This window comes from Triticum aestivum, chromosome 6B, assembly GCF_018294505.1.
Source record: "Triticum aestivum cultivar Chinese Spring chromosome 6B, IWGSC CS RefSeq v2.1, whole genome shotgun sequence".
NCBI lineage: Eukaryota > Viridiplantae > Streptophyta > Magnoliopsida > Poales > Poaceae > Triticum > Triticum aestivum.
The window spans coordinates 587,989,822-588,006,753 of record NC_057810.1 but is presented as its reverse complement, the minus strand read 5'-3'; the positions used below and the strand labels follow the sequence as shown (position 1 = coordinate 588,006,753).

Below are 16,932 nucleotides of genomic sequence, written 5' to 3'. Positions count from 1 at the left end.
TATAAACCACTCATGGCTCCATGGAAGCACCCGGCTCTTACCAATTCAACAGCCAATAAATGTTTAGCGATTGGCTAACAAAAATTTACATGTCTAATGGCACTAATTTTGCGTTGGATAGATAACATACTGATGGGGCCATTTTTGGTCAAACCCTTGTCTTAACCAATCAAAATAAGCCCTAGATATTCAGAGAGGGAGTACTATGGAAGTACGGAGTACCTTCTTGGACTCTTAGTGTGTGAGCAATTGGCTGCCCAAACAGCACGATCAAGTCAATTCTGCTGCGAGTGGCTTCCACGTGGCTCAAGATTTTGGTGTTACAAGCAACACCGCAAAATCCTGAAAATGTCATAACTACAGACATAAAATAGTTATGAAAATGAGGCGCGTCAACCAGGATACGTCAACTCCAAAGATTAAAAAATACTACCAAAGTAGCCACAAGACAACAGCATGATTTCACCTGTTTTGGATGGGGCCTAAGCCCCTGACTTGTCCTGGCCATCGCCAAGCGAAAGAGGAACGCCCGGTATGATTCACAGGACGTGGTAATCAAGAGTTACTCACTCAAACAAGCAAGCAATGGCCTGCAATAGGCGAGTAAAACATGTAAGGAGCAGTTTTCAACAAAGAGAGTAAAATGATAATTACGTCACCAAAGCCACATACTTCAGAGATACTGCCGAAGGAGCTTAGTTGATGAATATTTCAGCCTGCAGCTCATTCCTAGATGCACGTCACCAAACGTGTACCTAAGTTACAGTGACAGGAAAATGTCATTATTACCGAAAATGAAAACGTTGTAACTGGCAAGCAAATAAAACTGGGTCAAAGACCTGTATTCACAGAATTCTGGAAAGGCGCACCGAGCTTTTGCATAATCCCAGTGGCAATCTTCGTGTCTCAATGGACCTCGGAAAGCTGTTTAACTTTTGTTAAGTACTGAGAAGTCAAATTGAACTTGGCATTGCAAGAGACAAAAGAAGCAAACCTTTTGTCACAAATTTTGATTGTGAATAAGGGTGCATGTCATGCCACATTTCAAGCCATAACTCACGCATAACCACTGGCATCCTAACAATATTCCTGTGATTTGCTGTTAAAATAAGAAAAACTTGTGTCATCTCACAAAGAACATCAACACTACTGTTTCGTTCAAACGAGGGATTTATTTTTGTATGTGTATGGGAGAGGATTGGATGCAAGTTTTGGAAATATTAGAACACCACACTCACATGCAGATGCTCCTGACTCAAAGTGTAAACATGTATGTGACAGCACAAAACTTCCAAAGTAGCCCCTCATAGCAAAATATAGTAGTAGGTACCAGGAGAAGTACTATAGCCAAATCTAAAATAAATGAGGGAAAGAAATTGCAGTTTTGGACCTTTGTCAAGCTCCCAGACTGCTGTTCTCCATCCTGGAATACTTTCAGCGTCCTCGTAGTAGGTTATGTACTTCACATGTGGAGCCCTTTTCATGTTTGGAAATAGATCCTCACCATGATAGTGCTCAGTATTCATGCTTGTTTGTAAATCAGATCCATCATGTTCTGCCTGCAAAAAGAACACGAATGGCTTACTAGGAAGGAAAAATAACATTGTGATATACCAAAAGAAAATAGTCACAACAGTTTGAGTAGCCAAAACATGGATATTGACAGCCATGGCCTTCAGTTTGCACGTTTAGAACAATACCAGCAGGCAGAAAGTAGAATACCTGTGGAGCCCTTGTTATGTTCACTTTTGGCCCAAGCCATTGCTTGCACCATGACAGGGAGTTGTAGGATACCTGTCATGAAACTGCTATTCAGTTGCTAATGTAGAGTAATTTTATTTGTTCAACCCAAAGAGATCGAGTTTAGGTAGGAAAAGCATTTGATAATACATACCGTTCCATCTCCACTGGAATTGTTAGGCTTTCCAGAAAAAGAATGACCTGATCTGGTAAGGAAAAATAATATTACAAATTGGCGCCAGAAATATTTCTGAAGATCAAGATTAAAACCTTGGAATGTTTGTAACAGCTAAGAAACTCAAGAGTTCAAAAATAAAAGGCATGAAAAGCTATTAACAGTGAATAAGTGACACTGAAGTACTAATTACTAAAAGCAGGAAAACGTGCTATGGACCTCTGAAAACTACCAGTTTCTTCACAAATGAACCATTGCATGCAAATTCTATCTCCAGTGTGTCCAATGTTTTATGACAAATACAAACACAGAATAGATGTCAATAATATAAAGCAAACTAAAATGTCGTCAGTTCTTCACAAATATCTCAAAGTAGCAACGATATCATCAAATGTGCAATTTTATGTCTGAAACAGCTAAATCTGTAGAAGGACCCATTTGGGCCCTCCAGATGAAACAAGTCAAGTTGCACTCAAACAAACGCTAATCTAGGAAAACCCATTCACAGAAGCAGACATGCAGAAACATAGACATCTGGCACTTGACTGAGATGAGCACCGAAGATCAGTGATACCTGCCTTGACAGTAGGGACCGTTCAAACTCATAAATCACATCAGTTATTATCCAATTATCTGGATATGGTTTGCCACTTGGTGCAAAATAGTATCCTACCTGCTTGATGAAAAACCATGAGCGATGAGTAACAGTTTTTACAACTAAAGAAGAATCCACAACTATACCTCAGTCTTAGTATCAATGCCATATATGCAGAATACATTCTTTATTGGGGGTCTATCCCAGGGCGTCAGAGGATTGAGAACTGGGTCACCCTGGTAGTACCTGAGATCAACAGGGACCAAAATACAAGGTCTTATATACTAGTTTTGGTTATAAGCTAGACTCTATTTGGTGGTTGACTAATTTGTACTCCCTCCGTCCGAAAAAGCTAAGCTTGTCCCTCAAATGGATGTATCTAGCACTAACTTGGTGCTAGATACATCCATTTGAGGACAAGCTTTTTCGGACGGAGGGAGTATCAAGCAAACCTTCTGAAAAAATTAGATATCAAGCATGAACATCATATTTTTATTCTGAAGACACTGAATTACGATGGAGTAGCACTGCAGAACACAACTAAAACTTACTTCTCCAGCTGATGGATAAGGGCTTTGCTCTGTGGGTCATAATCCAGCATAGTTTTGAACAAAGTACCATCTGAAACTTCTCTGGCAGAAAATGACAAGAGTGTTGGCTTTCCACACTCCATGTTGGATGTTATGTCCTCTGTTATGTCCATAATGGATGGATAAGCATCCGCACCTGACAGGGAGAAACAGTAAAGACAAAAAGGAGTGCACCTGCTTAGTGAGGAAAAGCATAAATATCTGCAACAACAGAAGTGATTTTAAAAGGAACCTCGATCTGTAGGAACCTCGATACTGACGAGGGTTGTGGGCCAACCAGAGTTGTCTGAACTATACTCCATCTCATCGCATTGTTGTCTGTTGATGTGGGCCTTTCCCTCAAAAAAATGCTTCCAGTATACATTATCAGCTTTGCAGTATTTTGAGAATGGCAAGAGCCATAAAGAAGCAGCAAATGAATTAAACATCAATCGGGCTGTCCCCTGAAACCAATATAGAAATTTTAGATGGTAAAAGGAATGGGAATCATATAAACAATATGCCATATAACGAAAATTGAAGTTTGACCATTAATTTCTCTTGTGGTATATTGTTAATGACGTCGATATCATGGTCAAATGAAAGTATTTTCAACACATATCTAATGGTAACATTGTTGTGTCGCTAAATTCTATATGTTTTTGGAGTTGTTGGTAACAGAAAATTTACATCTTAGGACGCACATGTCCTTGTAAAATCCAATGGATGGAGTACATACCCAAAACATATAATAGCAACCAATGGAGATTGAATGAGGGCAAGTTATGGCAATAGAATAAAATACATAGAGAAAACTAACCTCAGTGACTGGAAGACCAGACGTCGTCCCAGAGAGAGTGGCTCTAACTGATTCGGTAGACCCGAGAAGAGGGGCACCTGAAAAAAAAGGAGAAAACAGAAAGCATGAGGAAAAGAAACAGTTATGATAATGAATTAAGATTTCTGGCTGACATACCAACTGCAAAGTATGCATGTATATGTTTGTCGAGCCATTGGATGTAGTGTTTTGGGGCAATTTCTAGTTTCAACCATTCCAAAAAGTACCGGAATACATTGTTTCCCATGGAATGAGCAAAAACCAACGATGGCCCTCCTCGAAGTTTCAATGCAATTTCAAAAGTTAATCTGCACAAGAAACGACTTGTGAGCATCAAACACCAAGCTCCCTCCGCATATAACACTGCATACCCTTCTATTGTACAGATATGCTCATAAATTGCTTCTTTTTTGTCACTGCAACATAAATAACATATCTGCTAACATAAACTAATCATTATTTTAAAACTTAACTGGGACATGATTAAGCAAAATTTGGCATAAGAAAGCTTATCACTTAGGAATGAAAGCTTCTAAAGATAGGTAGCGTTGCATTATTCATGCCAGTTATTGCAAACAGCTATTCCCTATATTCATGAATTTATGAAATTTTGGACATCGGCACGGTATCCAACATGCAATCTTTAAACCTTACTTCTTATATGGATATGTTAGTAAAGATAATTCAAATCATATGCTATGATCAATGAAATTTCTTTCCATGATAAATCTAGTGTTACCATTTTCACCTGACAATCTAAATACTTAGCATTTTTATAAATGAAGTTTGTCGGCAAGCTTTTAAACATCATATATTTCTGAAAGGGGCAGTAAATAGGACGCTGGAAGTATGCTCGGTACTTATGGACGTGATGGCGATTAAGCATCCTATGATGGATATAATATATCAGTGTTCTTGTCAATGTTGTCTGGTGAGCTGGGATGTGCAAAGGGCCAAGGTCATTAACAATACACATGATTGTCATTTAGCCATGTGTTAAGGTTACAAACTAAATCTAGAAAAATGAACTGAGAATGATAGAATTGGTTGCTATATGACAAGATGAGTTAAGGTTACAAACTTTAATTTATGGAAGTACAGATCCCTCTCCTCAAGCATCGATGGGGGTAGCCTCCAATCATACGGAACAGCGATGATAGCGTTAGCTTCAATACCAAACTCTACACACCATTTGACCCATTCTTTCCATATTGAAGAAAGAGGACCTGAAACCTTGTCAATAATACCACATGAGTACATTTAAAAATCGAACATTGCTCTTTGTATCTTTTCCATGAAGAAATTAATGGATGGTTTGATAATATACTAATAAACATGAAAATTGTAAATGTGGGCAACTCTTTCTTTCTTCTTTTTTTAGGAATAACATGGGAAGTTACTAACTTGAGAAAATATGTAACATTCCAGCCTAATACGCTTAGGGCTGCCCACTTCAAACAAACCACATTGTCACACTATCCCGGTTATGCTTTTTTCCTCACTTCATGCAAAAGGGTTAAACCAGGGGTCAAATACATTTGACACTTGGGTTTATATGTTTGGTATAATTCCGTCTCAACTAGCGAAGTGGAACTATTCGCAACTGTTTACTCTTGCCCCACATGGGCTTTAGTTGAGCATCTTTTTTGTTGGGCTTGGGTCTCTCTCATACCATGGAACGTTGTGTCAGTGAAAGTAAATATAGGAGGTTGCCATTCAAGGAACACACGTACATGGGTTCTTTTCAAAAGATTGAGAACAGTCAGCTGTATCGTCTGATGCTCATTAGATTGAACAAGAAAAGTTACACCCATGGATGATCATGTTTTTTCTTCATTGCACTAAGATAAGTATTGTGAGAGAATGAGGCAAACAAATCAAAATTGTTATGCAATGTAAAGCTAAGTACAGAATTAAAAGCATAATCTATTCCTGATTAGTAACTACAACTGGGCAACCCAGTGATTACAACCTCATCAGATGCCATAGTTATTCATGATTTTTGTCGCTTTGGCTCAAAATTTGTAAAGAAACGGAATGTCAAAGATATCTGAAGATCACACTACAGACGATCAAGTGCTACATAATATGAAACTAGTACTAAAAAATAACTAAGGTATATAGTTTACCTGTTATATAACCAGGGTCCAACTCTGTTATTGCAGAAAGACCACTATCTGGCCTTGACTTACATTCTGGATGGTCCGTCTGGTTATAAGGGTCAAGCAGCATGCACTTAAGCCAGCAATTTACAGCAGAGAAAAGCTGCACCATATTGAACAAACCAAATTAGAACTAGCAAAGTGATCAAATATTCATGTGGAGCAAAGTACCATCTGGCCCTCTACAGAGTACAGTACACTATTTCTTCTTAACGTGTTAGACATACATCATTGTACTGCTAGTAATTGGTTACGGTGTTGCGAAATTAACCACGAATTACCATTTACTACTAGTAACTATAATCTTCTCGCGGGTTTACCCCGAATTCATCCTATGCACTACTGAGGCCAGACAGGAACCAATGGAAAGGCTCAAATCGTCTACCTACTTCACTACTCCACTAACAAACCTGAAAGCTAACTTTGGAAAGGATGTTACGGGCTAACAACTTTAGGCCAACAAAAGCTGTTCCCGAGTGTAACTAGCAAAAAAAAAAGTTATAAGCAGGTGCCTGAATCAGCACAGGTTGCTCTAGTCTATGGACCAGCTGGGAGAACAGATACGCCCAATAATAATCCCCAAACAACAGAAATTGCTAAAACTAGCGTAGTAATCTGATATTTCGGGTGGTGCAGCACAGGGATCTTGACCTTGGTGGAGTCGAGCCAGACGGAGTCCAGGGGGTTGAAGTCGAACGGGGAGTAGGGGCAGTCCAGCACCGACCACGCCCGCAGCTGCGTCGACGCGAATCCCGGGATTATTATCCCCGAGAGCTTCCGGTAGTCGAACTCCGCCTCGCCGTCCGCTGCTCCGGCGGCCACTACCACGGATGCGGCGGTCGCCGTCGCCACCGCGATAGCCACCGCGCAGGCGAGGCCGCCAGATCGGAACCGCCATGGAGGCATTTCGAGGTGATTTTGGCTGCTCTAGACGCAGATTGGTCCACTGGAGCAATAGGTGGAGCTCTAGGCGTTTCGGAAGGACGACGCGGAGCACGTGGGGCGATCTGGGCCATTCCTTTTGAAGAGGACGGCTGGAAACTCGTTGGGTTGCTAGGTGCCTTTTTCTGCATCATATAATAACCTTAGGCCACCTTCCTTTTGAAAAGAATTGAATATCTTCATTTGCATCCTAATAAACTGAGACCATATTTCATCTGAAAACATAATCTTTTTCATTAGTTCTTCACTAAAAGGTTTTTTTATTCTTCCACGCGTATCTAGATGATACTTATGCAGTGTTTGACAACCCATCAGCTCCTAAAAATACGAGGAGCTACGGAGTGGAGGGACCGCAGTTCCGTGTTGTCTAACTGCAGCTCCACCCTGCGCCGGGAGTGGAGGGACTCCGAACATGGCTTTACTTTAGACAATCTAGATACAAGAATTTAGTATTTGACTCTTATAACTCTCATGTCATCCATACTCTCCCTGTTTGAAAATAACTGACGTGGTTTTAGTTCAAATTTCCGAACAGAGGTAATAATAATAAAAAATATGAGATAATAGAATATATGAGATAACATCTACAGGAATGAATTGAAATTCAGATTGACTCCTTTGACTCTTGTTCAACTGTTAACCAAAAGCTATTTTTGTTGACATTTTTCCTCCTGTCCCCTCCGCACTATCAAATCATCACATGTGGCGGGACTAAGAGTCAACCGATATATCATTTGTGTAGGTTGACTTTATATCGAGGGTGCATAAGGAAGAAATTAAATGGAGCCACCTAAAAGAAGATCTACTATTGACAATGTATTGATCGATTCAACAACATAAATGATTAAATTTTTAATAGACATGAATCCCCAAAAGGCATGATTAGAGTGAGGGTAGGTAGGGCTTTGGCCAAACCAACCTAGGTCACCCTCTATGTTTGTTTATGTATTTTAATACTCCCTCTGATCCAAAAAAGTGTCACAAGTTTGAACTAAGGTTGAACTACTCTTAGTTAAAAGTTGCGACTTTTTTTCCGATCAGAGGGAGTACTTTTTTTATCGAGATGCGTTCATCAATATTTTTAGCATGATGTGAGATTTTTTTTTTGGCCAACTTTCAAGTTTAAACGTAACTTCCCTGATCAACAATCAGACATACATTTTTTAGAAATGAACCTCCACCACCGGTTAGAGTGTCAACTTTCAAGTTTAAACGTAACTTCCTGATCAACAATCAGACATTCATTTTTTAGCATGAACCTCCACCACCGGTTAGAGTGTCAACTTTCAAGTTTAAACGTAACTTCCTGACCAACAATCAGACATCCATTTTTTAGCATGAACCTCCACGACCGGTTAGAGTGTCACATCTTGAATAAATGATACTTGATCGCTTCAAGATTTTAATAGAGTAGAAAAATAGGAGGAGAGGAATCCATTGTAATCTTCATGCATGGGTTGTTTGATTTGTAAGATTTAATCAATATATCTCTAATTCTCTATGATGATTCCTTTGCACTAAATTTCATAGAAAAATATTGTTCCACTCAAACTTCATTGAACGAGTCCCTTTCCCCGAGGTACAACCAACATAGGGAGAAAAAACATGTAAAAAATCAATATGCACGGCATTGTAATAGTGTTTTTTATTCATGCGATTTGAAATCATGCAAATAAAAAAAGTCCATAAGATGTTGGAATGGATGAGCAGTTTCAATAAAATTTAGTGCAGATGAATTCTATGGTTTGCAATCTTACAAAACAAATGCCCCTAGTAGCGAAAAATTGTAAAGATCATGCCTCCAAAAATCCTTTGGAACCTTTTGAATAAAAAGGGGCACGAGATAGACACCATCCAGTGTTAGATTTCTCTTTTCTATATCTCGAGTTGTCTGGTACATTTATATTTGAAAATTTATGTGCTGCAGATACATGATGTGTTTCCCTGCAAAAAAAAAAGACACATAAAAAATTTTCTTGGGAGGTGCATCGGATACTTTTCCAGTTTTTTTTTGGGAAGGATACTTTTCCCAGCTAACAACGTTTTTTTTTCTTTTTTTTTGTGTGGGGCGTTTTTTTTCTCTAAAAAGGAAAAAACCTATCAGAATTACGGGCCAGCGGAAGAACACCCCTTGTTAAAAAAAACAAGTGCGATCCAATAATTTCGGCCCACGTAGATTATTTTTTCAGTCCTAAATCCCAAGATGCTTCTTCTTCCTCGGTTCCTCTTCCAGTCCCCCTTCCCCGACCCCTAGAGCGAAGAGGCGCCGCGCGGCGCGGAGATGGCGACGACGCTGAAGGGCATGTGGGGGGCATTGATGGGCAAGGTTCGCCGGATCTTTCCCAAGAAACGCCCTAACCTCTCCTTTCCTCCTTCTCGGCGCCGGTCACCGTAGGAATGATCGGTGTTTCTCTCTCTAATTGCAGAAGGGAGAGGCGGTGCGGGAGCTGGAGGTCTCCATCCGGGCCAAGGTTCGCAAGGGGCGCGCCCCCAACTGCTGTTTTTTTCTTCGAGGTGATGGTCTATTGATCTTCTGGGTCTGGGTGTGCTGCTGCTGCTGCTTCAGGGCAACGTGACCCAGATGGAGGACGCGCTGCTCCGGGCCTGCATGCTGTTCTCGAACCTGAGCTACACCGCGACCTCTGCGGTGGTCTGTCTCGTCGGAGCGTTCGCGTCTGGGCAAGGTGACCCTCTCTCTCGTGGATCTGTGATGCCATTTTCTATCAAATTGCTGCTTAATGGAGTAGAATTGTGCTATGAATCCACTTAACAGAATGGTGCTTAAATTTGCGTGTGTTTTAAAAGGATGTAAATTGCGGTTATTAGAACCAAATCAGAGCACTGTCTGTTCCGAGTCCCTTCTTGATGTCTATGCAAGAGCCAATCCAGGGCAGTCCCTTCTTGATGTCCATGACAGTTCTCTCTTCGAAGGGATAATAGCCTATTGACCTCTTCCGACCTTCCAAAGAACCGTGTGTCCCCTGAGGAATGGGAAGATAATCCATTCTCCCTTTTTTATAACCAGTACACTCTGTTTTTCTTATGTTGTTATTAAGTGTTCTCAGCAAACAACTCGGGAAGGCTGTTGATATGCCTTTTTATGTTTGCCTGCGACACCTTGACTCCTTCACATATAAACCATTGCTGTTTAGTTTCTGGAATATTTATCTCTACTATGGGTTCTTGTATAAAATAAAGTTGCTTTACTATCACCGTTGAGCTTCCTTGCAGAGGTTTACTGTTGGTACCACACATGCTTATATATTTTCTGTTTTGCAGTACATAAAATTGTTGGGGGTCAACCTATGCCTCGACTATTTAGGCTTGCTGTTTCTGCTGGTAAGGCTATGAACCTGGTACTGGCCCTTGTATATTAATAGTGGCATGCAAATGCATATGCAAGCTTTATATTTCCAAGTTATTAAAGATGTCCTGTTCCAAGGCCAATACAACTTTTCAGCCAATTTAGCTGAGAACTAGTGGTACATAATTGTTTTTAAATTCCTTTGAATTGTTAAAATTGAACTGATATCCAGTTAGCGCTCGCCTGGGAATTAGAAACAATTTTTAGAGCACGTTAATGATATGTACTAGTTATTGAACTTCTGCAAGGTTGCTTTCATTATTTATATTCCAAAATTTAATTGGAAGGGCACATGTTGGCTACTGTGGAACTAGCCACGCTCAGTTTTGTTCATTTAAGTACACTATGTTTACTGTAAAAACAACTTGGCGTAGTTGAGGAAGCATGTAGTCTGTTAGATACTTGCAGCAGTAGATGGTCTTTCAAAATTTAGATTAAACTGAACCTGCTAGCTGCTAGCATATTTCTCCTGGCCTGGCAGAAAACAGGCCTAGGGAAATAAACCTTGGGCACGACCTTCAAAATTATTCGATGAATTGATCGTATTTGGTCTTGTGCTTGCATTAAACTTTTTTTTAGTGAAATGCTAATCTGATGGAGCAATATTCCAGGTGTTGGTTTGACTGCAGGGAAGATGATGTATTATGAATCGTTGCATGCAACTAGCCTATACATATTGGGCCGTGGAGAGGAGCCCTTTGAGCGCTTGAAAATGGAGCTCGCTAATATGTGTGGTTTGCTAAATCATAATAGCTATTAGCTAAAAAAATCTGTGTCAAGTGTACTAGCTAACTGCTCGTTTCACTTGCAGAATACTTACTAAGCATAGTGATGAAAAGTTATCGGTTGAAGCTGTAAAAAAGCATTTCTTTGCCGAGAATCTCTACACTGATCAATACCAGGATAAATTACTTTTCCGGTGGCGCCAACGTTACTCGTATGTTGACAGCACCTATCTGGAAAGGGTGAAGGAGATTGAAGCAAACAACTCAGTGGATAAGGACAAAACAATGTCTGCCCAGACAACGGTAAAAAAATGCGACTTACAACTGATCTTGCGGTTTTTAAGAACTCAGAACATAAAGAGGCATCCTTGTTTTATGGAGGGAAATCTATGCATCCTTTTGCTTGCAAAAGTTTATGCCTTTTTTGCATCCATACTACAGAAGCAAATCAAAGCAACGTCATTCTTCTCTCCATGTTTGTAGGGATCATTTGGGAACCTCATGGAGGACCCACTGGCCTGTATACTGGGTTCTCCAAACAGCGACATGGAGACTGATAAACCGCCTGAGCGCACAGCTACTGTCCTCAGGAAAAGAGATCTGCGAGCTCAGAGGAGAAGTCAGCGGCATCATCGTCGGCATGCGGCATTGTGAAGGTCCGATATTGTCACTTCCATACATGGAGCAGTGATACTTGATGTTCGAATATCTCAATTCCCTTCGACAATGTTGCAAACACACTTTTGATATTCTATAAAGAGCTCATGTGAGCCTGAGCTCCATTATGCCACACACTATTACATGTGGCAAAGAATGTCGGTACACATTCTTTTTCTCTTGTTTTTTTTATTGCACTGACTTGAGGCTGCTTCTGTATTGCGAATCATAGAATGCACTTTATCCCCCTATCTGGATAGCCCGTTGTAGATCCAATCGCGAGAAATCATCCGATGGTTAGGACTACTGTAGCCCCTGACTAGTATTCACTGGGTCAGAGATCTCGTTCTGTTTTCATCTGATCAGAAAAAAAGACTACTGTACCGCACATACTCTGTTATCTTGCTTGCAACAGCACGGTGAGTGTTGTCTAGACTGAGACTGGGTTCGTTTGCTGAATACTGGGCCTAAATATGTTGATAAAAATCATAGTTACTCCTTATTTGCAGTTGAAGAAAACTCGATGTAAAGATACTGTATTTTGTAAGGTACATACTACATAGTCGCTCACTGTGCCCTGATGTGAAGGGATTACTAGCCTTTACGATGTCTTCAGGTAGCTCATTAATAATTGGACAAAAGGACATAGGTGAAAATGAAGTGAAAATGGTGGCCGGGAAACCATGTTCTTGGAATGGGTATTCAGCACTACACGTACAAGACTTGTCTTTGAGAAGAAGAAAATGCAAAATAGGATGAGATAAAGCATTATGCGGATTAGGATAGGAGAGATTGGCAACATTTCTCCATCTGTGTGCGCCCCTCCCTACTATCTATAATCAGCCAGTTGGGTTTTAGGGGTTCAGGGGTCTGATACCTGATTTTATAGTTTGGGGTACCATTTCAAATGACCTCATAAATCATACCAGTAGAAACAAATGATCATTCTGTATAGACATGAGAATCCTACAAAGAATAACACCAATGCAAATGATTATTGTGAATCTGGAGTAAACTTCAAAAAACACCAATGATATTTCTGCAGCTCAAATGACGAAATGGTATAACTTATCGGACGAGTACTGCCATGCAGGCCAACTTATAATCATCCATGAAAAACAACACACTTGACAGTTTTATGCACTCTTATTCCCCCCATCATCAAGCATATGGTAGATCAGGCACACGCCTCAGTACTCTGCCCCCAGAAGTGCAAGCATCATGTCCTCGTAGTCTCTGCTTGTTTCCTTAGAAACAGCCTTGTCCAGCGGGACGCTGTTCCTCTTCTGGTACGCCTCCTTTATCACCTTCAGGTCCACCTCGGCGCGAGTGGTTATGACCCTCGTAAGGGTGTTCTCGTCTGTGCCGACGCCTCCAAGGGCCAACCGGATGATCTTCTCAAAGTATCTGTCAGGGCAAGTGAAACACCTTATGATCGCCCTCAGGGTTGAGAGGAACTCGTTCTTGGGGTCTTCCTTGAGGTCCTGTCAGTGATCAGCAAAATACATCGGTATGAACAACAAAAGAATGTCTCCTTAAACTGTCAAGTGTGAAGAACTACTCTTTTATCGACGTATAATCATTTGAATTCCGATAATTATGTGCAGTACAAGTTTCTAACAGCGACAATGTTGGTGAACAGAATGAATCATGTGAAGCAGTTCTCTGTTACCAGTGCCTAACCAAATTCATCATTCTTTTCGAAATAAAATACAAATTTATCATTAGTACATGACATAGTTCAACTCAAACGCGCAACGTAGATAGGTGTTCTGGTTGTAAGATGTGTTTTTGTCTTCATGGTTTGAATGGAAAAAAGGCAACCATGAGTAAGCAAGGAGGTGAATAGTTGTAATTTTACCTTAGTGATGGGGTGACTGAACTGATCATTGTAGCTGTTGAATGTTGCAAGTAGCTGAGCTTTGCTCCTTGTAGTGAGAATCCTGATGATCTCATCATCACTGTAGGCCTTCTCGTTGATCTTTCCATTGAGTATTTTGGCTTCAGAGTGTGCCAACGATGTGTTCACCTCCGGGCCATCGTAGCGGTATGCGCTTACAAGAGGCACCAAAAGCTGAGATGAAGAAATATCATTACCTTAATTAGGGACTGCTGGTGTTCATTGGCAGCAATCAAGGAGTATTTCAGAATTGTGATCGTGTTATTAGATCTGGCTAAGTATCCCGTCGGAAAAACAGGAGATACACCATGACACCTTAACTGAAGAATAACAAAGTGAAAAGTGCCCAGCAGTGTTGTGCTAATCATGGCACCAAAAAGGTGGGATGTAGAGTAACATGAAAAAAAAATCATTTCGTGAATATATAACAAAGCATATAACATGATCAAGTTACGTGGCATGATAATTACTCCCTCCGTTCCTAAATATTTGTCTTCTTAGAGATTTCAAATGAACTACCACATACAGATGTATATAGACATATTTTAGAGTGTAGATTCATTCATTTTGCTCCGTATATAGTCATTTGTTGAACAAAAGGAGTATAATCGAAGATTCACATATTAACGGGCTGGGAGCTGGGAAGGATATCGTTGGTATTTCGTCGTTCTGTCATGATGTCTGGAGATTTGTAAATTTGGACGGATCAAGATCCACTTTTTCTCGAGCGCAGACGATGGATCGAAGAGAGGAGAGGCGTGACCCACCTTGCGGAATTCGCCGGTGACGTGCGCGGCGACGTCCTCCTCGAGCGAGCGCTTGAAGCGGTCGTGGTAGGCCTGCCTGGCGGCGAAGAGCTGCGCGGGGGTGCGCGCGCAGGCGATCTCCACGAGCGCGCGGCCCCCCGGCTGCCACTTCTTGGCCTCCTCGCCGGCCAGCTCTGCGTCCCGCTCCGCCGGGTCCAGCGTCCACTGGGCCACCGCCCTCTGCAGGAGAAGACGGCCGGCCAGCCAGACATCGGATCAGGCGAGGGGAAGAGAGAGGCCCAGCCGGGCGGATCGATCGGGATATAGGAGTATAAGATGTTTATACCTCGAACTTGCCGTGGATCTCGTCGCCGATGGCGCGGAGCAGCTCCTCGCCGTAGGCCTCGGCGTAGGCGCGGCGGATGGCGCGGCGCTGCGCGGCGTCGCGGTGCGCCAGGATGGAGACGATGAGGCGCTCGTTGGTGCCCCACCCCGCGAACGCCTTGCGCAGCTGCTCGCAGTCCTCGGCGACGGCCGGGACGGCGGCGGGGACGGAGAGCGTCGCCATTTTCGTCCGGTCCGGTGTGCGCCTGGGCGCGATTCGGGGAGGTGGATGGATTTGTTGGTGCGTGGGCGACGACGTGTGGTGCGCGCGGGGAGCAGGCGCCGTGAGTCGCGGTGCGAAGGCGGTTTTATGCACGCGTGCGGAGGAGAGGAGGGGGGTCGGGGAAGGGGAGTGGCACGGCCAGAGCCGGGGATGGCGACCGCGATGCCGCGTCCGTCCGTCCGGGCAGGCGGGCAGCGCCACATGGACGGGCCGACAGTCTCCGATCCCGATGCAGAGTGCAGTGGAGGGGTTGGGCTGGGGGCCCGCTGGCCGGTCGATCACCTGCCCCTGTCAATAATCTTCATGTCGTCGACTTCGGTGCGTGTCCGTGCCACGATGGTAGCCACTAGCCACGTCGTGCTTTGGAGGCAAAAAAAAGGAGAAAAAAAAGCGACGTCGTGGTGGATTATAGGGGCGGTGTCTGGGTCTGGCCGGCCGGGACGGGCACTTGGACTTGGTTAATCGGCGCTGATTGGTCGGTGATCGTTAACTAGACGGATGGCAACATCAGCTTGCTTGATTAATTATGCCAACGGGAGAAATGCGGGGATGTGCTCGCCACTATGGCGCGATATCAGTGGCTTCCCTTTGTTTTTAGATTAGACAGAGTGGCTTTTCTTTACAGCTAATCAGCTAAAGCTGTCCCTCTCCCGGACGGCACGTTTTTCTTTCTTTCTTTAGTAGACAGAAGAAAAGTGGGGTACAGGACGCCGACGACATTACTTTTTTCTAGGGGAAACTCTAAGTTTTATTGATCATAGTTCACATGTCGTGGTATAAAAGAGGATCATGGGATGGAACAACCAAACATGTGTCTTCCTTGAGCAAAAGAACCGGAAAACTTAGCTAGCCTATCTGCATCTATATTTGATGCACGATCTTCAAATTTGCAACTACAATTCAACAAACATGCATACTGTTTGACCTCGTTGATGATGCACCCACGATATTCCTCTTCCTCTTCGTGGCTACCAGTATCTACACTCAACGGTAGACTGGCCTAAATTTTGTTTATGGCCCAGATAGGCATGTCAAGGGAAGGCCCAATGCATCAAAATTTGTAGTTTTATCGTCATTCAACAAAACTTTGTTGTTTACCTCAATAATAGACCATGCAGATCAGGAGAGTATTGCATCTTCACGGAGTGGGATAATTAAAATAAGGATACTCTCCTCTCAGCTGACCAACAACTTGTCTCCCACTTCTACTTCACGGGATCTCCGATCACATAGAGTGAGTTACCACTATGGACAACTCATGCGGTGGGTCTCAAACCCATCTCCATCGATGCATTATCTATCACATTACGTGATAGACCCTTTGTGAAGGGATCTGCCAAGTTTTTCGATGTTTGGATATAATCCAACGTAATAACTCCGGAGTTCCTCAGTTTTCTGACAGATTTTAATCTCCTCTTCACATGCCTTGATGTGACGCCCCCGATTCAATCGTACACTAATCATGCACGCAAATGTGTACGATCAAGATCAGGCACTCACGGAAAGATATCACAACACAACTCTAAAACATAAATAAGTCATACAAGCATCATAATACAAGCCAGGGGCCTCGAGGGCTCGAATACAAGTGCTCGATCATAGACGAGTCAGCGGAAGCAACAATATCTGAGTACAGACATAAGTTAAACAAGTTTGCCTTAAGAAGGCTAGCACAAACTGGGATACAGATCGAAAGAGGCGCAGGCCTCCTGCCTGGGATCCTCCAAACTACTCCTGGTCGTCGTCAGCGGGCAGCACGTAGTAGTAGGCACCTCCAGTGTAGTAGGGGTCGTCGTCGACGGTGGCGTCTGACTCCAGAGCTCCAGCATCTGGTTGCGACAACCAGGTAGAAGGGAAAGGGGAAAAGAGGGAGAAAAGCAACCGTGAGTACTCATCCAAAGTACTCGCAAGC

At 42.6% G+C, this 16,932-nt stretch overlaps 3 protein-coding genes across 4 annotated transcripts; 1 reads left to right on the top strand and 2 right to left on the bottom strand.

Annotated features, from left to right (window-relative positions):
• Window positions 1-7,069, bottom strand: LOC123138186 (phospholipid--sterol O-acyltransferase). 2 transcript variants are annotated; one of them, XM_044558108.1, is made up of 17 exons: window positions 6,731-7,069; window positions 6,047-6,182; window positions 4,999-5,143; window positions 4,056-4,225; window positions 3,900-3,976; window positions 3,378-3,543; window positions 3,062-3,236; window positions 2,657-2,756; window positions 2,494-2,588; window positions 1,895-1,946; window positions 1,723-1,794; window positions 1,391-1,559; window positions 995-1,099; window positions 840-924; window positions 673-755; window positions 467-590; window positions 1-357 (listed from the first exon to the last, which is right to left on the bottom strand). In XM_044558108.1, exons 1-15 carry the CDS (start codon window positions 6,983-6,985, stop codon window positions 674-676), a joined length of 1,884 nt encoding a protein of 627 aa, XP_044414043.1. In that variant the 5' UTR covers window positions 6,986-7,069; the 3' UTR covers window positions 1-357; window positions 467-590; window position 673. The 2 variants fall into 2 exon arrangements, with proteins under 2 accessions (XP_044414043.1, XP_044414042.1); XM_044558107.1 differs by having other exon boundaries at window positions 3,333-3,543; window positions 6,731-7,067.
• Window positions 7,070-9,181: 2,112 nt separating this feature from the next.
• LOC123138185 (uncharacterized) lies at window positions 9,182-11,934 on the top strand. Its single transcript, XM_044558106.1, has 7 exons — window positions 9,182-9,347; window positions 9,448-9,492; window positions 9,588-9,705; window positions 10,301-10,360; window positions 10,997-11,114; window positions 11,197-11,413; window positions 11,594-11,934. The coding sequence occupies exons 1-7, from the start codon at window positions 9,303-9,305 to the stop codon at window positions 11,762-11,764; spliced, it is 774 nt and encodes a 257-aa protein (XP_044414041.1). The 5' UTR covers window positions 9,182-9,302; the 3' UTR covers window positions 11,765-11,934.
• An 844-nt stretch (window positions 11,935-12,778) lies between these two features.
• LOC123138184 (annexin D7) lies at window positions 12,779-15,121 on the bottom strand. The gene is made up of 4 exons (XM_044558105.1): window positions 14,760-15,121; window positions 14,435-14,653; window positions 13,629-13,841; window positions 12,779-13,251 (listed from the first exon to the last, which is right to left on the bottom strand). The coding sequence occupies exons 1-4, from the start codon at window positions 14,979-14,981 to the stop codon at window positions 12,958-12,960; spliced, it is 948 nt and encodes a 315-aa protein (XP_044414040.1). The 5' UTR covers window positions 14,982-15,121; the 3' UTR covers window positions 12,779-12,957.
• Between the last annotated feature and the right edge of the window lie 1,811 nt (window positions 15,122-16,932).